The sequence below is a fragment of the Lipotes vexillifer genome, unplaced genomic scaffold, assembly GCF_000442215.2.
Source record: "Lipotes vexillifer unplaced genomic scaffold, Lipotes_vexillifer_v1.1 scaffold306, whole genome shotgun sequence".
Lineage (NCBI taxonomy): Eukaryota > Metazoa > Chordata > Mammalia > Artiodactyla > Lipotidae > Lipotes > Lipotes vexillifer.
Genome location: NW_006789814.1, coordinates 2087406 through 2109656, shown reverse-complemented (window position 1 = coordinate 2109656; position 22251 = coordinate 2087406). Strand labels below are relative to the sequence as shown.

The following is a 22251-nucleotide window of genomic DNA, read 5'->3' as shown; positions in this document are numbered from 1 at the left end:
TTCTTCAGTTCATTGTTCAGCAGGAGACTCTTGCCGCCGTGTGGCCGCAGCCATCGAAGGAGCATCTCTCGGTTTTCTAAAGCCCACTTATAGATGTTCTCAGCTGTGTAGTTGATGACCTCCCTGGGAAAAACCTGGGAAGGACAAACGCACAGAGGATAAAAGGCAGGGCAGGATCAAAGCACGTCCTCAGCCCCGTCCTCAACCCCACACTTCACAGGTGAGGAAAATGAGGCTCAGAGCAGTGACACGACCTGTCCCTGCCTGTGCAGCTAAACCCTGGCTCTACCTCTCCAGACAGAGCGCTTCCTCACAAGCAGCTCGGAAAAGCAAAAGCAGCTCTAAGAGGTGACTTCCATATCATGTGGTTCATCTTTTTCCCTTTAGACAGACTTGTCTATCAACAAATAAGTCTCCTTGCCTGCTGCTGGCAACAATGACCTCTACCACCCTGCGCAAGGGGAGCTCTAAGGGAACAGAAATGATGGAGTCAAGGATAATTTTTACCTTGGTAAAATCATGTTTAACTTGGTCCCTGGGGACCCTCTGTTAGGGCAGAAGTTTGGATCTGCCTTGCTCACATGTACCCCCAGTGACCAGAACACCTGGCACAGAGTGGGAACTCAACAAATATTTGCATGAATCCATGAGTGACCTAGAACTTGTACAAGGCCACAGATCACATTTTATGTGTACAGAATGAAGGAGAGATACACCTAGATTTTTGGCTTTGTTTTCCTGTAATAATCAAGAGTACGTCAACACAAAATTATTTTTGTAATTCCAGTGATATAAATCACTGGGTTTCAAACAAAACTCCCCACAGAATGCTTTGGAGAGTTCCACAAAATGAGATATTTTACACTCCCCAAAACAGAGGTTTAAATTGGCTTACAACAAAGATGTCCACTGCTTTTATTTTTTAAAAATACTGGTATCCCAGTATTATTTCATTTGCTAAAAGGAATTCTGCTGCTACAACAACCAACCAACCTTAAAAACTATGGAACTGATGCAGTAAACCCAATATCATTCAGTATCATTCTCAGTCCTACCTTCTTTTCTCCGTCTATTTTAAATTTCTTCCTCAGTACCCTTTACTATACATAAACATGATATATGTTGGTTGTATAGCATGCTATAAAGGAAGGATGAAGGAAAATGATAGCAAAGGCAGATGAAGTCAAAAGAAGCTTAGACAGAGAAACAAGGAGAGTGGGTGGGTGGTCGGAGAAACCATCACAGCGGTGATTCCCAAAGTGGGATGGTGGGAGTCTGAAAAAACATAATCAACATTTCTATCTGGAAAACACAGAAATACATTTGACTTTGGGAATATAAACTGCGAGAAGTAAAGTCATCTGGGATATAGAGATATGCAGAAGCCAGGGTGACTGGCACTGATGGCGCCCCCCAGGAGGGTCTAACAGCATGAGGCCTGCACGCTGAGCCAAGGGGAGCGTGGGATTAAAGGGCTGGGCACACTGGGTACGGGAGATCTGGTCTTCACTCGACCTGTAAGTCACTGACACCATCAATGAAGTCAGAGAGAGAAAATACTGAAGCAAAATAAACTCAGCACTGAGACTGAGGAAGTAGCAATAAACAGAGCAGAAGCACAGCACTAAGCAGGATACAGGTCAAAAGCTCAGAAATAGCTGAGTTGGGGCTGGTCCACCAGAAAGCAAATAAAATCAGGGAACAAAGACAACAATGGAAAACGAGGCTCTCTGGGGCGGAAAGCCAACAACTTCTCACTGTGACTTGACAAGAACTTCAAAATCCATTTCATCAGCTAAAGGAGAAAAGCATGTCACATTACTACTCTTGATAAATGGAACAAATGAAGAAAGAACATTGCCCAAAGGAAGCTTAACCTCTGAGAACACGGGCCCAGAGTAACACTTCTCCAACAGAGTAACTCTGCAATTTCATCCAAGAAGGAAAACTAACAAGGCTGTATCAAAATCTAAGAATATAAACAGAATTTCTAGATGTTAAATCCAACAGCCGTCTAATGCATGAGTTCTAAACCAGGGGCATGGGCTCTACAGAGGGGCTGTAGGGACTCTCAGTTTGCAATATAAAATCATGTGCACTCCCCTAGAGAGAGTATCCATAGATTTTATCCAATTCTCAAAGAAGTCTGTGATCCAAACAAGGTTAAGAACCACTGCGCTAATATAAACGTGATTTCAAAATACTTACAAGTGATGTGTTGAAATGTCTATGTAAATACACACTTCCAGAGTGTACTAAGGATACCAGTTTCGCAAGATGTTTATTTGTGATAACCCCAAATCGTACTGTTCCTAGGTAATCTGAAACAGAAAATTTTCCTTTATTAAAAAGAAAAAGCCTATGCCTTAAAACAACCACAAAACCCAGTGATCAAATCCTGACGCACAAATTCCCCAGAGCAAAGCTCTTTTTGGGCACCTAGCCTAGACAGAAAAGGAGAAGCCGAAGAAACAACCTCCTGAAACAGACCTCATGTCTACTCCTGTGCACCTGTCTCTGACAAGCACTTGCACTGTGTCCGTCCATGTCCCCCCGACTCACTAGCCCCACCTGGGAGCCCAGGCACATGCTGTTCTGTCTGGACACTTCCACGGCCAATTCCTTCTCATCATTCAGATCTCAGCTCTGACCCCACCTTCTGTGAGCAGCCCTCCCTGACCACCCGCCTCCGGGAAAACACTCAGAGGATGGTCCAGAAGGGGAAACTGGGGCTCCCTCCTGACTCAGGTCCTCTCTCTACCATTACTCTAATTTTTTTTTTTTTTTTTGCGGAACGCGGGCCTCTCACTGCTGTGGCCTCTCCCGCTGCGGAGCACAGGCTCTGGATGCGCAGGCTCAGCGGCCATGGCTCACGGGCCCAGCCGCTCCGCGGCATGTGGGATCCTCCCAGACCGGGGCATGAACCCGTGTCCCCTGCATTGGCAGGCGGACTCTCAACCACTGTGCCACCAGGGAAGCCCTACTCTAATTTTTTAATAGCACTTACTAACAGGTACATAATCCTACTGATTTATTTAGATTTTCTTTGGTCCAACTTTCTCTTAAGTTCTGTGAAATTAGAAACCTTGTTTATTGCTGTTACCCCAGCACCTAAAGCAGTGTTTGGGCATATGCATATTGACCTCTTGATTAATAAATATTAGTTAAATGAATCAATCTAGCATATATAGTAACTCATATAAATTAGTAAGAAAAAGAAAGCAGTTAAAAATGGTCAAATCACAGAAAAGGAAATGTTAAAGGCTAAAAATACACTCAACCTCACTAATTCAGAGGAAAGCAAATGAGAACAAAATGCCACTTTTCACCTTCAAAATGCCCAAAATTTGAGACACAGGAAATATCAAATACTGATGACCAGCAGAGAAACGAGTACTCTGATGCAAAGCGGGTGGAAAGTGTAAAATGGCAGCCGCTTGGGAGAGCAATCTGCTGTAGTGATCACAGTGGGACAGGGACACAGCCTGCAGCCCCACAGCTCCACTTCTTAGTGTCTACACATGTGCACCAAAAGACACGCAAGGACAGTCACCAAGAAGTACTCTGCAGCTGTTAAAAACAGTGGGGCAGGGCTATCTATACAACATGAATGGATTTTCTAAGACACATATGAGTAAAAAAGCAAGCTGAAGAAAGATAAAGTACACCTTTTATGTGGAAAAACGCATCACACATATAGTGTTTTCCCCTACAGGCTCGTATGTTTAGAAATGTATACAGAATCTGAAAGGATAATAAAAATTGTTTCGTGTCGGGGGATGGAGATCAAAGGGGACTTTATACTTAGGTGTGAAGCTTTCTTCCCCCCCGCCAAGGAGTATATTTAATGTAATATTTGTGTGATTAAGAACTGACTAAAATATCTAGTATTAAAGGAGGTGGATAAGATGGTATAGGAAAAGGTGCATTCTTTCCTATCCCCTTTCTGCTTTATTAGCAAACGTTAAATAAAATATCAGTTAAACTTTAAATGCTACCAACTGATATCTAAGTAGTTAAAATATTAAGGTGCTTAACACACGAAGTTTCTAGCTTAACCACACGGCCCACCTTCCAGCAGTGGCGGCGTCTTCCTCTCAGAGGAGTGGCTGTTGAGGATGAGGTGAGAGTGACCGTGTCCCTAACGGCAGCTGGACAATCTAGCACAAACCTGATGAGTTTAAAATGGCACAAAACCAAAGAAACACAAGAAGAGTAAATCAGAAATGGGGCTTCCCTGGTGGCACAGTGGCTAAGACTCCATGCTCCCAATGCAGGGGGCCCTGGTTCAATCCCTGATCGGGGAACTGGATCCCGTGTGCCGCAACAAAGATCCCGTGCATCGCAATTCAAAGACCTGGCACAGCCAAATAAAAATAAATAAATAAATATTAAAGAAAAAAAAGAATAAACCAGAAATGACGGAAATGGCTTACTTATAGGGTGGGTGGCAAAGGGGGGGTGGGTAATGGGAACTGGAGAACAGGGGTGAGGCAGCCTGACCTTCCTCTGAGTATCAGAACCACGGCAAAGCTCACAGCCTTCACACACTCAAAAACTAAAATCATGACACCAACCAGCATGTGTGGGGATCCAGTGGGGAACACAAGCACTAACAAACCAACCTAGCTGTACTGCAAATGCATCACACCTCAGTGAAGGGGTGGTGAGTGGGGAGAAAAAACTGAACCAGAAGAGAACAGCAAACAGTATCTTGACTGAATACTGTAAAACTAAAGACGATGAGAGCCAGGCTTCTCAAGGCAGGAGAAAAGTTACATACGAAGAGGGGAAAGCTAAAATGAACTCTGCAGTGTTAGACTGGAATCAGAAGAAATTAGTACAAACTTATGACCTTTCGTATAACCTTACAACTCATGACACAGATATCAGATATAGAACTATGGAGGCATGCGTGTGTGTGGGTATAAATACGTATATGTCCTAGCTCTGTCTGCTGAAAGGGCCTAGAAGTAATGACACCTAATACTGAAGAGCATATCTTGTACCCAGATCTGGGTTTCTAAATGTCACTCTCCAAAAAAAAGAAACCAGGGCTTCTTGGAGAAGAGGCTGATCCCAAAGCTGGGGCAAAGGAAGTACAAGATGAGCCTGAAACATCTTGTCGAGTCAGAACGAAAGATGTGCTCGTAAAAGGATATGTTCAAAGGACACAGGCACCAACCCAAGATGCTCCTAATGGCCAAAGCCAGAACAATTTGAGCAACAAAATAAACCAGTATTTTTCAAAAGTGTCAATATCATGAAAGACAAGGAAAGAGTGAGGAATTGTTATAGGAGGAGACTAATTAAATGTGATGTGGGATCCCAGATCAGATCCTGGAACAGAAAACAGTCATTAGTGAAAACACTGGCAAAATTCAATAATGTCTGCAGTTTAGTTAATAATCCTGTACCAATATTAATTTCTTAGTTTTGGCAAAAGCACCCTAACAAATGGTTAAATAATACGTTAACAATGGGGGAAGCTAACTGAAGGCAGGACGTTAGGAATCTCCCTGTTCTATTCTTCCAACTTTTCTGCAAGCATAAAATTAGTTCAAAATTTAAATTTAAAAAAATGGCATAGGGCTTCCCTGGTGGTGCAGTGGTTGAGAGTCCGCCTGCCGATGCAGGGGACATGGGTTTGTGCCCCGGTCTGGGAGGATCCCACATGCCGCGGAGCGGCTGGGCTCGTGAGCCATGGTTGCTGAGCCTGCGCGTCCAGAGCCTGTGCTCCGCAGAGGCAGAGGCCACAACAGTGAGACGCAAAAAAAAAAAAAAAAAAAAGGCATCATATATAAGTTCAGATTCCAAAGCTGTCAGAAGAAAAAGCAGGACCCAAGAGAGGATATGAATTGGTAGAAGCAAAGACACTACTCTCCAGGAGAGGGCTGAATTTTGGTAGACTGGCATCGATAAAGAGAGGAGTGAAGGAAAAGCAGCCAGTAGGAAACTCATTTGATAGTCCGCCAAAGTCACCAACATGATTTATTGGAGCAGAGGAATAAGTAGTGATAGCTTGACTCAAAAGTTGAAAGGGTTCATTCAAAAACCTCTTTAACTGCATTAATAAGAATGGACAGCCGCCTGCACAGAGCAGATTCTAACATGCCCAAACATGTTACAATTTCAAAACTTTATTTTTTACAGAGAAATTTACAAAAATCACACATTTTAAAAGTTCCTACATATAGTAGAAATCTTGCTGGAAGAAGCAGCTTAAGTTTGCAGTCCCATGTGTACAAGGAGTACATGAATCAGCAGAGGAAGTTTACAGTGTCAAAATGACACAAGAAAGTAACACTTCTCATCTCCATATCCAGAACATTCTGTTAAGCAGGGCTCTAGGGCTTTCTACAATAGGGGCCTTTGTCATTTATAAAATGAGTAATTTTGCCCTAAAATTAATGAAGCTTTAATACTTTAATTAAGGTCTTTGAATGTGTTAATAATTAAAAATAAATTCAGAATCATGCTCTCCCCTCCCCCAGCAATGGTCCAACAATGGCATGATCCTATTCAGTTAATAATAATAATAACATGGGCTTCCCTGGTGGCGCAGTGGTTGAGGGTCTGCCTGGCGATGCAGGGGACACCGGTTCGTGCCCCGGTCTGGGTAGATCCCACATGCCGCGGAGCAGCTAGGCCCGTGAGCCATGGCCGCTGAGCCTGCGCGTCTGGAGCCTGTGCTCCGCAACGGGAGAGGCCACAACAGTGAGAGGCCCGCGTACCGCAAAAAAATAAATAAAATAATAATAATAATAAAATTTCCAAACTTGCACAAGTCTCTTAGATAGCCTCATCCACCAGAGTGCAGAGAGCAGAAGAACTACAATCCTGCAGCCTGTGGAACAAAAACCACATTCACAGAAAGATAGACAAGATGAAAAGGTAGAGGGCTATGTACCAGATGAAGGAAAAAGATAAAACCCCAGAAAAACAACTTAATGAAGTAGAGATAGGCAACCTTCCAGAAAAATAATTCAGAATAATGATAGTAAAGATGATCCAGGACCTCGGAAAAAGAATGGAGGCAAATATCGAGAAGATGCAAGAAATGTTTAACAAAGACCTAGGAGAATTAAAAAACAAACAAACAGAGATAAACAATACAATAACTGAAATGAAAACTACACTAGAAGGAATCAATAGCAGAATAACAGGCAGAAGAACATGTAAATGACCTGGAAGACAGAATGGTGGAATTCACTGCTGCAGAACAGAATAAAGAAAAAAGAATGAAAAGAAATGAAGACAGCCTAAGAGACCTCTGGGACAACATTAAACGCAAAAACATTCGCATTATAGGGGTCCCAGAAGGAGAAGAGAGAAAGGACCCAAGAAAATATTTGAAGAGATTATAGTTGAAAACTTCCCTAACATGGGAAAGGAAATAGCCACCCAAATCCAAGAAGTGTAGACAGTCCCATACAGGATAAACCCAAGGAGAAACACTCCGAGACACGCAGTAATCAAATTGGCAAAAATTAAAGACAAAGAAACATTATTGAAAGCAGCAAGGGAAAAATGACAAATAACATACAAGGGAACTCCCATAAGGTTAACAGCTGTTTTCTCAGCAGAAACTCTACAAGCCAGAAGGGAGTGGCATGATATACTTAAAGTGATGAAAGGGAAGAACCTACAACCAAGATTACTCCACCCCGCAAGGATCTCATTTAGATTCCATAGAGAAATCAAAAGCTTTACAGACAAGCGAAAGCTAAGAGAGTTCAGCACCACCAAAACAGCTCTACAACAAATGCAAAGGAACCTCTCTAAGTGGGAAACAAGAGAAGGACCTACAAAAACAAACCCAAAGCAATTAAGAAAATGGTAATAGGAACATATATATGGATAATTACCTTAAACATGAATGGATTAAATGCTCCAACCAAAACCCACAGGCTTGCTGAATGGTTACAAAAACAAGACCCATATATATGCCGTCTACAAGAGACCCACTTCAGACCTAGGGACACATACAGACTGAAAGCGAGGGGATGGAAAAAGATATTCCATGCAAATGGCAATCAAAAGAAAGCTGGAGTAGCAATACTCATATCTGATAAAATAGAGTTTAAAATAAAGAATGTTACAAGAGACAAGGAAGGACACTACATAATGATCAAGGGATCAATCCAAGAAGAAGATATAACAATTATAAATATATATGCACCCAACATAGGTGCACCTCAATACATAAGGCAACTGCTAACAGCTATAAAAGAGGAAATCGACAGTAACACAATAATAGTGGGGGACTTTAATAACACCTCACTTATACCAATGGACAGATCATCCAAACAGAAAATTAAAAAGGAAAGATTTAATTGATATTTATAGGACATTCCATCCAAAAACTGTAGATCACACTTTCTTCTCAAGTGCACACGGAACATTCTCTAGGATAGATCACATCTTGGGTCACAAATCAAGTCTCAGTAAATTTAAGAAAACTGAAATCATATCAAGCATCTTTTCTGACCACAATGCTATGAGACTAGAAATGAATTACAGGGAAAAAAACGTAAAAAACAAACACATGGAGGCTAAACAATACGTTACTAAATAACCAAGAGATCACTGAAGAAATCAAAAAATACCTAGAGACAAATGACAATGGAGACACGATGACCCAAAACCTATGGGATACAGCAAAAACAGTTCTAAGAGGGAAGCTTATAGCAATACAAGCCTACCTCAAGAAACAAAAAAATCTCAAATAAACAATCTAACCTTGCACCTAAAGGAACTAGAGAAAGAAGAATAAACAAAACCCAAAGTTAGCAAAAGGAAAGAAATCATAAAAATCAGAGCAGAAATAAATGAAATAGAAACAAAGAAAACAATAGCAAAGATCAATAAAACTAAAAGTTGGTTCTTTGAGAAGATAAACAAAATTGATAAACCATTAGCCAGACTCATCAAGAGGGAGAAGACTCAAATCAATAAAATTAGAAATGAAAAAGGAGAAGTTACAACAGACACTGCAGAAATACAAAGCATCCTAAGAGACTACTACAAGCAACTCTATGCCAATAAAATGGACAACCTGGAAGAAATGGACAAATTCTTAGAAAGGTAGAACCTTCCAAGACTGAACCAGGAAAAAGTAGAAAATATGAACAGACCAATCATAAGTAATGAAATTGAAAACTGTGATAAAAAATCTTCCAACAAACAAAAGTCCAGAACCAGATGGCTTCACAGGTGAATTCTATCAAACATTTAAAGAAGAGCTAACACCCATCCTTCTCAAACTCTTCCAAAAAACTGCAGAGGAAGGAACACTCCCAAAATCATTCTATGAGGCCACCATCACCCTGATACCAAAACCAGACAAAGATACTACAAAAAAAGAAAATTACAGACCAATATCACTGATGAATATAAATGCAAAAATCCTCAACAAAATACTAGCAAACAGAATCCAACAACATACTAAAAGATCATACACCATGATCAAGTGGGACTTATCCCAGGGATGCAAGGATTCTTTAATATATGCAAATCAATCAATGTGATAAGCCATATTAAAAAATTGAAGAACAAAAACCATATGATCATCTCAATAGATGCAGAAAAAGCTTTTGACAAAATTCAACACCCATTTATGATAAAAACTCTCCAGAAAGTGGGCAAAGAGGAAACCTACCTCAACATAATAAAGAAAAAAAAAAATCTCAATAAACCGTTAGCCAGGTAACTGGCCAGTTATAGTCTCTATTAACCATCCAGTGCAAGGTGTCAGAAAGACACCTGCAAGATGTTAACAACATCTTGAAAGAACATCTGGGTGAAGGCAGTAGTTACTGAGCAGTTTCTGTAGCAGGTCACACAGACACTAAGTAGGTCAAGGTGACCACAGCATGAAGACTGCCGCCTGCTACAAAAGGTGCTGAGTCCTTGGCCCTGTGTCCCTCAGCTACAAGGCAACCCAGTGCACACACAGCCACCACTAGGCTCCCCATGAGATGTGGGATGAGCAGAATGAATACTATCATGCTGATTCGCTGTCTGTGTGCTTTGAGTAACAAACAGCCTTTCTTTGATCCATTAAACATTGTCTACTTTTAGCATGTATTGTAGGTTTACTCTTTGCTACCTTTTATGAGGCTAGGGTTCTTTTCTGCCACTAACAGAATGCTCTACCCCTGCTTCCCATGCCCCCATAGGTGGAGCTTCCGCTGACCTTGTACCTTCCACACACCACTGTCACCATTTACCTCATGGCAACCACCAAGGATGCACTGAGAATGGAAAGATCTGAAATTCCATCTGGTTTCCATTCAGTTTCATCTGGCTCACTTGTGACCTTTCTGGTGTGCATTCAGGTTTTTTGGTTTTGGCCAGTGCCTAATGTTTTAATATCAGACTACTTTATTTTGCTTAAAACCACTGCTTTAAATTCAATTTTTAATATTAAAACTTCAGTTCAGTATTAAGGTAAAGCAAACACATTCTGAGGCAAGACCTCAGTGAGGCAAAATATTAAAATTCTCAAACATTTCAGAAAGAACAAGAATTCGTTTCTTTTGTTAGCAAAAGAGAATAGTTTTTTCTTTTTATTGAAGTATAGTTGATTTACAATATTGTATAAGTTTCAAGTATATAGCAAAGTGATTCAGATATGTACATATGTATATATATATATTTATTTCAGATTATTTTCCACTAATAGATTTTTAACTGTGCTTTAAAGTTAATAATAAAGGGTCCTGCCAGAAGCAAAGCTATACAATTCGCACTCAGCAACTACCAGATTACCAAGACTACCAGGACGACACTCTGAAGCATTAACTCAAGGATGTGCCTGCAGGAAGGAGACTCAGTACCTTAGGAAATAACCGTTTTCCCTGGGATACCTGGATAATGAGGCCTAGGCCCTGAGTGCACTGTCTGTCCTATGTCGTAGCCACTAACCATATGTGGCTAATGAGCAATTGAAATATGAGCAACCGAGGGACTAAATTTTAACTTTATTTGATTTTAATTAATTTAATTTAAAAGTGATACTCAACTCAGTTATCAGAAAATGTTTTAAGTATGTTTAAGACAACATGGGTATGGAACCTGAAGCTAATATAATATTGTAAATCAACTATATTTCAATAAAATAAGTAAAATGAAACAATATAAATATTTGGTATATAAATCACTTTTTCAACTGTATATTTTATGAACTCTAAATACAGATCCAGTATTTCCAATGAACATTTAGCAGCTGAATTGAGATGGGGCTGTTAAGTATAAAAGACTTGGTTCAAAAAAAAAAAGTTAAATATCTCAATAGTTTTTATGCCGATTACATGTTGAAATGCTAATAATTTGGGTACACTGGGTTAAATAAAATATAAATTATTAAATTAATTTTACCTATTTCTTCTTAAATTTTAACGCAGCCACCAAGAAATTTTTAAATACCTCCATGGTTCATCTTATAGTTCTACTGGACTGTGCCAAGGTGGCAATGATGAAAAAGCAAGATTCATGTAACTCAGGAAGAAGATTAGGCTAAGATAATAAGCCCATTAGCCAGTAAATCTTAATAATGGACAATTATCTGGGAAGGAAACATAAGACAAAGATTTTTTTGTGAATGATTATTTTTAAGAATCCAAGAGCAGAGAATGATTATTTTTAAGAATGTGTCCCACTCTCTCCTTCGGAAAGGAAAAGGTGGGACTCTAAACCTTGTGACTCTGGGTATAAACTGCCGAGCTTCTGAAATTAATTCTCTCTCAGAGGGCTAGAGTAAACAGCACTTGGTGTCCTACAAAGTAAGGTACCCAAGGATACAATGAAATAATGGGCAGAAATGCTGGAACTGAACAACATGGAAATTTTTACATTAGGACTGGCCATCTGCTCTCCAGGAGGCTTTCATGTGAGCTAATCTCTCAGGGATCATAGGACAAAATGGAATATCAGGTCAAGAAAAATACTGATAAAGGAAACTGCTAACAAATAAACCATGAAATACTTCAAAACTGAATACTACTGGGTTAAGTCACATGGCTTTTAATTACATGGCTAAGTTATTTACTCCCTGGGAAAAATTCTCTCACTTTATTTATTTATTTTTTTGTGGTACACAGGCCTCTCACTGTTGTGGCCTCTCCCGTTGCAGAGCACAGGCTCTGGACGCGCAGGCTCAGTGGCCATGGCTCACGGGCCCAGCCGCTCCGTGGCATGTGGGATCCTTCCGGACTGGGGCACGAACCCGTGTCCCCTGCATCGGCAGGCGGACTCTCAACCACTGCGCCACCAGGGAAGCCCTCTCTCACTTCTTTACTCTGGGAAGTAGTGACATTCCCAAAGGCAAACCTGTATTGTGGTAACTTCCATCCTGGCAACGATTCTCATTTTACTCTATACTCTGCCCTTTTTATTAACTTCTGCTTTCCCACTCTTCTTTACAAGGTTTTGGACAAGGAAGAAAAAGGAAAACAACAGGATTATATAAAAAGGAATAACAACAGCCCCTCCAAGATTACTCAGCATTTACATGGTGATTCATCATCATTCGCTAGATGATTTCACACACTTTAAATGCATTCATTAAAATGAAAAAATCTTCAAAGAAATGCAATAGTTTATAGAAATGTTTGTTTTCAATGGATGAACTATAGCTATTGCTTGCATTTTTTTCCACAGAAATCTGACTCTGAGATTTGTATACTGTCAAAATTCTTTTTTCTTTTTTTGGCTGCGCCGCATGCCTTGTAGGATCTCAGTTCCCCAACCAGGGATTGAACCCGGGCCACAGCAGTGAAAGCACTGAATCCTGGCCACTAGACCACCAGGGAACTCCCTCAAAATTCTTAATATAAAGCACAAAGCAATTATCTAGAAAAAAATTTAGCATATGGGCACCAGAGATACAATATGCACATTCTGGTACATGCCAAAATACTGCTAAACTCTAAATAAACATGTAACTCCTTAGCTGTGATTTTTCTCTTTCTTGTGAGTTAGGGAGGAGGGCAAGAAAAATATAGCTCCAAATACATCATTTTAGGGGAACATAAACTATAGAAATATGCACTGTTCTATATACTAACATGACAGTAAACTTAACACTCACACCATTTTTCTCATTTAACCAGAGCATAATATTAAAATGATCAATTCAAATATGTCCCTTGTGTGTATTTCAATTAAATTCCTTTTTTTTAAAAAAAAAAAACACCCTCAAGGAGGGAAAGACTTCACAAAAGAAACACATCTGCTTAGAAATCCCTCCTCCATCCCCGCTTATGCTGCTCTTAGGGTCTAGCATAGGTGTCACATATTCTTCTTTTTTAAATAACTCTTTACAAATATAAAAACAATTCTTAGCTCCCAGGTCTAAAAATAAAAAGGCCAAGGGCCAATGCATTTTCAAGCTGAAGTTTCCTTTAGAGGCAACTAGGGCAAAGTTCCCTTCTCCTGCAGATGGGGAACCTGAAGACCAGTGAGAAGGGGCGACTGGTGAGCTGTGGTCACACAGGACATCTGCCACTAACATGACTGATCAGGACAATCAGTCTCTGACTACTTGTTAGGAAGATACTACTAAAGTCTAAGGGAAAATCAGAAAACAACGTTGGCAGCTAAGTGGGAAACACAGCCAACGAGTGCAACAGGAGTTCCAAGAAGGGAGCCAGTAGATGGAAATCTCCACTTGATGTCCACAGTGTGCCAGACATCATGCTGGCTGGGCAATATTTACAAATCCCAGAAGACTTCAGTTAGGCCTTGAAAAATTAGGAAGGCAGATAATAACTAGGGCAAGGCATTGCATTTTAAGCAGTATCATGGGCAAAGACCAGGAGGTAGGAATCACCATATTGTGCCACCTGTCCCACCTCCGGAGAGTACAGAGGCAGATGGAGTGATGTGGTCCTGGATTCCTATCTCACTCCTCATTTACTGGTACGTGACTATATCAAGTTGCTATTTCTGCTGTAACAAATTACCACTAACTTAGTAGCTTAAAAAAACACAAATTTGGGCTTCCCTGGTGGCGCAGTGGTTGAGAGTCCGCCTGCTGATGCAGGGGACGCGGATTCATGCCCCGGTCCGGGAAGATCCCACATGCCGCGGAGCAGCTAGGCCCATGAGCCATGGCTGCTAAGCCTGCGCGTCCGGAGACTGTGCTCCGCAACGGGAGAGGCCACAACAGTGAGAGGCCCGCATACCGCAAAAAAAAAACAAAAAACAAAAAACAAACAAACAAAAAAACACACAAATTTATCTTACAGTTCTGGAGGTCGAAGTCCAAAATGGGCCTCACTGGGCTAAAATCAAGGTACAGCAGGTAATATTCCTTCTGGAGGCTCTAGGGGAGAATGCATCTCCTTGCCTTTCCTACCATTTACAGGCTACCTGCATTCCTTGGCTTGAGGCTACCTGCATTGGCTTGTGGCCCCTTCCGTTTCAAAACCAGTAATGGCCGGACAAGTCCTTCTCATACTGCATCACTCTGACACCATTCTTTGCCTCTCGATGCCACTTTTAAGAATCGTTCTGATTACATTGGGCCTACTCAGATAATCCAGGATAATCTCCCTTTCTCAATGTCAGCTGATTAGCAACCCAAATCCATAGGCAACCTCAATTTCCTCTTGCCATGTAATGTAACATATTCACAGGTCCTGGGGATTAGAATGTGGACATCTCTGGGGAGCCACTGATCTGCCTCAGTGTCCTGGATTCTGTTAACAACCTCCTCCAACCCTCAGCTTCCTCACCTGAGACAGTAACACTGAGATAATAACAGTTTCTACTTCAAAGAGTGGCACTGAAGACTGGATCATCCAGGTAAGGTCCTCCGTCCAGTATCAGCTTATCACGCTCAATGTTACATAACAAGTGGTCAGGTGGAGACCAGAACGGGGTTGGTGTGCACCGAGTCGAGTCGTTTCACTATAAGTTGGTGACTTTATTATAGAAGGTGATCCCTGAGAGGTTTCTAAGATTTTAGTGTTTTTGGTTCTTTGTCTAGGAGTCTTATTTCAGCTTAAACAAAACAAAAAAACCAAACCCCCCCAATAACCTTGAAGAAATAGGATCAAAAATCAAAACACACATATACAGACTACTAAAACAGGACACCTTTAAAAAGGTAGAAAATACCACAAGACAATTAGAAAGTAAAGATGGTGTAATTTTTCAAATATATGGGTTCAAGGAATCAAAATATCTACAAATGGGCACTGAATTTAGCTCTGAGCTCTCCGCACACCTTTTGCTCTTCTCAACGCCACCTATCTTCCACTCTCTCGTTCCTTACACACTTACCTGAAGGCTGACCCCTCATTCTCCTGGGAAATCCTCCCCACCTCCAGTCTTCCCTGACCTGATCCACACGCCCCACCTCCGTGCTCCGACGAAGCCTGTCACAGACGTGTCACTGCACTCACATTGTGGGTAAGCCCACCTGTTGGCACACTAGCTGGTGGCACCCCGATGGTGAGGAACAAGTTTTACTCCTCTTTACAGCTGTAGCACAAAGTGGATCCTCAAATGTTTGTTCAATTAATAAGTCATGCTTTGAAGCTAATTCAAAGTGCGGGGATGTCGTTTTTGGCCTTAGTGCTTATCTAGCAGCACTTACAAGGCTTAAGAGATATCATAATAGGAATAAAAGCATTTCCTATGAAATATGATCACATCCTTGCTAAAATAATAGCAACATAATTAAAAAGTCAATTTTAGGTATGGGAACAAAAGGTATGGAATTTCTAATGTGTATTAATCAGCACCCAGAGGGCCTCAGAACACAGGCAGTTAGTTAGAAAAAGATTTCCCTCTTTAAGTGAGTATAGTGACAACAAATGAGATTATGTGGGAAAACCAGTGACCTAGAACCTGTTTCATTCACGGAGAATTGTTAAACACAATGCTTGGTCCAAACTCCCAAGAGTGAGACCCAGGAACCTAAGAAAATAAAGCAATTTCAGAGTCAACCTTGCCTAAGAAGTCAATCCCTTGTCTTTCCAATGACTTTAAGAATGTCACTTTCAGGATAAGAAAATCCTACTTTTCAGACCTCTTGATGTTGTACAAAGTTTCACAATCTAACAGAAAAGTGCTCCAGAAAAGCTTTATTTGTGAATAAGGATATGGCGGAGGGAGCTTCTTGTGCCCTGACTCAATTCTACCAGCAAATCACAGCACCATCAGACGCCACCTAGTGGAGTAGAGGGACCCTACACTGGAATTACTTCCTCTTAAAAAATTCATTACAACAGTATTTTCCAAAGGTGTTCCTTAGAAAACTAATGCCACAAGGTTCCCTGTCAACTATGTTTAGGAATTCCTAAAGGTGAATGAAGGGAGTGGAAACGACGTCTTTAGTTAACAGTTTAGTGTATTTTGAAGATGACATTTAAGTATCATGTGAATTTCAATTCAATCCATGAGAACTCTAGTGTCAGGGGATGGCAAGAAGCCAAGAAAAAAGAGTAAGGAGAATGAGCCAGGCAGGGACTCAATCCAGTCCAGTGGGAGTGGTTCCTGCACACTGGTCTATGGAACCTGAAAGGCCAGGCATGAGGAGAAGTGGTCGTGGGAGGGGATCCAAAATGACTCAACATCCCTCTGCCAAAATCACTCCAACCTGAGCAATTTCAAGGTAAAGTATCATTTAACTAGTCATTCATTCAAACTTTTAGCTAAATTGTTAAGAGTTGTAGGAGAAAGACAACAAAATCTTGGCCTCAAGGTGCTCAATAAATACTGTCTGAACAAACCAGCTCAAATTTTGGTGGGACAGACGTGCAGTCAGTTCCACAGCGAGAACACCACGCAGTACTGTCATCCCTTGGTGCCCACAGGGAATTGGTCCCAGCCCCCCATTCCCCTTAGATACCAAAATCCATGGATGTTCAAGTCCCTTATATAAAATGGCATAGTGGGCTTCCCTGGTGGCGCAGCGTTTGAGAGTCCGCCTGCCGATGCAGGGGACACAGGTTCGTGCCCCGGTCTGGGAGGATCCCACATGCCGCGGAGCGGCTGGGCCCGTGAGCCATGGCCGCTGAGCCTGCGCATCCGGAGCCTGTGCTCCGCAACGGGAGAGGCCACAGCAGTGAGAGGGCCGTGTACCGCAAAAAAAAAAAAAAAAAAAGTCACTGAATCATAACAGAATATAACAACATTTTACCAGAACACATTTTTATAGTAAATAATGAAATAATCATAAGATGGAAGAAAATCAAGTAAGCAACTTAAAAATATCAACCCCTCTACCAAATTTTCTTTAGGCCTGTCTGCCAAGATCAAAGGTGGAAAGGCTCCAAGAGGAACAGGCTCTGCAGTCTGGGAAGAGTGAAGAAGTACAAGAGATGGGCTTCCCCAGGATCCTGAAACACACGGACTGCCAGCCCACAGTTCATCATTCAGCACTTTAAAAGGATTAGCCACTAATGAGGGATGTGTAAGACCTTTTACAAAAAATTGAAAGGAAGGTTTGAATAAATTAGTATCATGCTGTGATCCTAGAAAGGGAAGCTAAGTTTTATGAACATGTCAATTACCTCTAAGTCAACTTAAACATTTAATAAAATTCCAACCCCAATTCAGCCAAATGCATAGATGGATATAAAAGAATATTCCATAAAACACCAGAACTAGAGGACACAGTCCAGAGTTCACCAGGTAATTACTTACAACGTAAAAAATGAAATTAAATTTACTCATATCAAAAGAGGGATCTAGACCAAGAGAAAACACAGAAATAGACTCAATTACATATTAGAAAATATTTTGTGATAAAACAGGCATCATCAAGATGAAGGATAAAGAAAGCATTATTCTGTGAATGGTGCTAATTGATTAGCCAATAAGAAGGGAGGAAAATCAATTGTGCTCTGTATTTTAAGCCAAAGTAAATCCAGGCAGCATAAAGTGCCAAATAACTTTAAAATTCAAAAAGAAGTGAACTAATTAGTGACCAGATTTTTCTAAAAAAATAAAGAAAAAGAACCACAGATTTAACTACAGGAAAATATAGAACTGCTAAATAAAAAATGATAAAGGTAAAATGGCTAGGAAAATAATGGACAGAAATATAACAAAAGGTTTACTGCCCACACCACCTAAGAGGAGGGCCAACATCAACTGACAAATCAGCACCAAGTTGGAGAGCAATAGGTAAAGGACACAGGTAACTGAGATGTCCCCTCTCAGCAACCCCACAGCACCCAGGCAGGATGCTTCATATATGGTACATTCTCAAAATATCTGTAGACTGATGGCCAGCTAGCTTCAAGAAACGAATGTTAGAGAGTGTCCTAGCTATTTCTAAGGCAATTAAAAAAAAAAATCATTTAGGCAATGGAAAGATGTGTATTTTATATATGCTTGTGGCTTGGTGAAACAGGACATCTGCTTTCTACAACAGACTAAACACTTCGACAGTTAAGCTCTCTATAACCAAATGTTAAGTGTGTCAAATGTTCCTCAGGCCTCAATTTGTGTAAACAATGGAAACAAAACAATGACCTAGAATTTACATTCCAAACTGTCCCATTAAAAAAAAAATCTGCACATGTTTCTCTTACTTAACACTGACTATTAATAATAAGTAAAATACCATTTGACTCCAGGGCAGGAGAAAGAAAAGGGGAAAAAACCCAGATGCTCAAGGCAAGATTTATTTTAGGTAATCCTTCCAAATTTGTCTTTTTCTTCTAAAAATGGTTCATTAAGCTTAAGTGGGAGTTTACCCACAAAAATGGGGTGAAAAATTATTAATTAAAATGAACTCAGTTCTTATATGCAGCAGGATTTTATAAGACCCAACCAGAATCACAAGAGAGGGATGAAATGTAGTACAGGTAAATTGAGCTATATTTATTCTGAGAAGAAATTTCATGTAATCATTTGTCAAAATTAGTGATTTGACCAAAAGGTTCATTTTGTACCTTCAAGTAGTTTTTATCCATTTATTACCTTCCTTGCTTAAAAAAAGGGAAAAGAAAAAAACACAGGTAAGTCAACTATACTTTAAAAAAAAAAAAAAAGGGAGGAAAAAAGGCTATTATCTTATACTTCAAAAGGTTTTTCCAAAAAGAAGCAAAATTTTGGAAACCTCTGAATGAAAAAGATGAATCATAAACACACAATATAAGCCAACTGGATAACAAAACATCCTTCCAAATCTTGAAATAGCTTCTCCAACTCAAGTACTTGAATGCTGCCATCATTTTAGTGACTGACTCTAGGCTACCCTTTTATACATAATCTTCAAAGGACTTTATTTAGTTTTCTAAGATTTTTGAACATCTATCTGCTTAAGCTTATTTAAGTTGGTAGTATTTTGTTTTCAAAATTCAAACTGACTCACTGAGCCTTCTTAGTCACCTGAAGCTGTGCAGCTCAAAGTCTTTCAAGTGGACAGAAGACACACCTAATGTGACAGCTTGAGTTCCTCTCCCAGAGTCCCCTGCATGAAAAGCATGAATACAGTAGATTCTCTATGTATAAAACCTTAAGACAATGGACATATTAAAATAGCCAGTAATATAATTATTTGATGTATTAATAGTATACTATTATAATACCCCCCCAAAATATTGAAGCAATGTAATATTCAGTAATAGGAGGATGACTACATATTTTTGGCTGACCTACTGAGGGAAAGATGACATGGCCATCAATCTGATCACTCATTTGGCAAATAGTGATTGAGCCCCTGCTATGTGCCAGATGCTGGAGAAAGAACACTAAACTGAAGACAGACAATCCCCACCCTCAGAAATCTCCCAGCCCAGGGAAGAAGACAGACAGTAAACAAATCATCTCATAACTATACACATATTGGGTGGGCCAAAAAGTTCATTCAGGTTTTTCCGTAAGATGTTATGGAAAAACCCGAACGAACATTTTGGCCAACACAATAAATACAAACTATGTTGAGTGCTATGAAAGAAAACAACAAATCTCTCTCCAGGCGGGTACACTGTGGATGTGATATTTGAGATGGAATCTGAAGGATGAATAGGGGTTTGACAGGTGGACAGCTGGGGCCTGGGGAGGGAGAGGGCACATTTCAGGAAGAAGGACTAGCACAAAGGCCCTAGTGTGAGGAAGGAGGGGCGAGACTGGATACCAGTTAAGTGCCCACTGGCCTAGGGTAGCGGTGGGAAAGGGGCTTGGACCAGAGTGGAAACAAGGAGATGAGGAGCAGATCAAAGCATCTAGTAGAAGAGAACTGACATAAGGTCATGGCTGATACAGAGAAACAACATGGAGCAACACGAAAAAATGGGCAACATGAAAAATGTTTAATTTAAAAAGTAGGACACTCAAATAATACATGATTTAGCTAAGTAAAAAAATATATATGGATTTGAGAATAGTGAACCTGGCAGTAGGCTTATCCTGTAATGTGACATGACTTTCATCCTTATAGAAATACTTCTTGAAGAAAATGTCTTCCTAAATTATGATACCTCCAACTGACAATACAACCACTGAAAACTTTGACCAAAATTTGTAACACCACACAAAAAAAGAGATTATGATATAATAAAATTTGAAGGGCAAAATATATCATTGCAGATGCTGTGTGATCAAGCTACATTTTAAAAAGTAATAGTCTCTAAACATTTAAGAGGCTATACTTGAAATAGCACAAAATTTTGTTTGCCAGTGCACCATAAAATAATGTAATTATTTAACACAAATACAGAGAAAAAGAATCAAGAAAACTAAAATATATAATCATAAAGATAACATGCAACAAAAATATCAATATACAAACATTTCTGTTAAAGTACTAATGTCTTACTATGAATCATGTTTACCTTTCTTTAATGAATGTAATGCTGAAGTGAAGAAGGTCAAATAACCAGGAGGCTGGGGTGAGCCACTGAACTCAAAGTACCCGAGTACTCCAGGCTGCAGAACAAGAGCAGAATTAGGTGCCTGGGGTATCATTGGTCACTGCATAAAGGGAAATATTTCAAAACAAGAAAGACATGCCATTATTATTTAACAAATGTAATTTGTTGCATTTCATTTTTTAATAAGCCTTTGAAAAAAGTTGCCAGATAGGGCTGACCTTTCCCTTCATTTAGACAACAGGGCAAGGGATGGAGTGGCAGCAGCTTTTACAGAGGCAATTCAGAGCTGAAACTTCCTAAGCAGGTCTTTCCACCCTCTGTGGACAGTTCTCCTACATCCCTGGTTTGAAACCTCACTGTCAAGTTCAAGCACTCACTTGCTTTTGTTTAGCAACTCCAGGCAAACTAGGTCAATGATCTGTAACCTTTCTTACATTTCTTTCTCAACCTCTTCCCCACCTCACTCCAAACACACCTTCACACTTACTGGAAATCAGGCTACCTCTGACTGGCTCCACTGGTGCTCAAGGTCATCCTTTGAGGGGCTCCTTCTTCCCCACCACACGCAGAACCCAGCATTCCACAATGGCACCCCTCCTCTCTTGTCAGGTCAGTCTGCTGAGAGCCCTCTCGCTCCTCCACCCCAATTTCCACCTGCTCATTCCACTTCTCTAAGCTTACCACAGAATACCCCACCATTCTGCCAAACCAATTAACTGTCCTCACCAGACACATTCTGCCTTCTTGTGCAGAATAATTTCTTCTTTCTTAGAAGGCCTTGTGGGCACTCGTTCTGTCTGGTTTTGTTCTATATGTTTTAAAAGCCCAACTGTGAGACCCTTGAGGAAAGAGTTCTGGGCTTGGAGTCAGAAGACCTAAGCTCAAGTCTGACAGTTAAATGATCTTGAGTGAAGGCTTCAGTGTGAAGCTCAGTTTCCTCATCTGGCAAATGGGGACCATTCATCATGGGGTTACTGAGAAGAAAGAGCTTGATGAACTATAAAGCACTTGGCAAATGTAAAGGGTTCTTTCTAGCCCTAAAACACACAGCACTATGTTTTTAATAAATAATTTTGGAGCTGATTTGATCATTGGGACAAAGTCAGATCCAAAAAGTACAAGAGAAATTTAACCTGTTGGTAAAGTTTAAAATCGGTATGTTGTATAAAGGGGGAAATTTCTGATTGTAGTGGAACATACTATCTTTCAAATCTAAATCACCTGTTAATTCTAGTAAGATTCCATTTTAAATGGATCAATTGATTTTCACTCCGGTAGAAACTGAGATAGTCAGAATGTTTAATCTTAACATCTAAAAAGATCTAGCAAATAACTAATTTCTCAAACAACTGAGTAAATCAGAATGTAGTCATTGAAACAGGATATGCTTTTTTTTTTTTTTTTTTTTTTT

General features: G+C 40.2%; 1 protein-coding gene across 1 annotated transcript in view; it reads right to left on the bottom strand.

Annotated features, from left to right (window-relative positions):
- The window catches only part of TXNDC11 (thioredoxin domain containing 11), a 64472-nt gene that overhangs the window by 19742 nt on the left and 22479 nt on the right, over nucleotides 1-22251 (bottom strand). Inside the window, exons 5-7 of the mRNA XM_007462823.1 lie at nucleotides 20802-20895; nucleotides 2209-2321; nucleotides 19-134 (exon numbers count right to left, since the gene is read on the bottom strand). Coding sequence (XP_007462885.1) covers nucleotides 19-134; nucleotides 2209-2321; nucleotides 20802-20895 — 323 coding nt within the window. The remainder of the gene's footprint in view (nucleotides 1-18; nucleotides 135-2208; nucleotides 2322-20801; nucleotides 20896-22251) is intronic.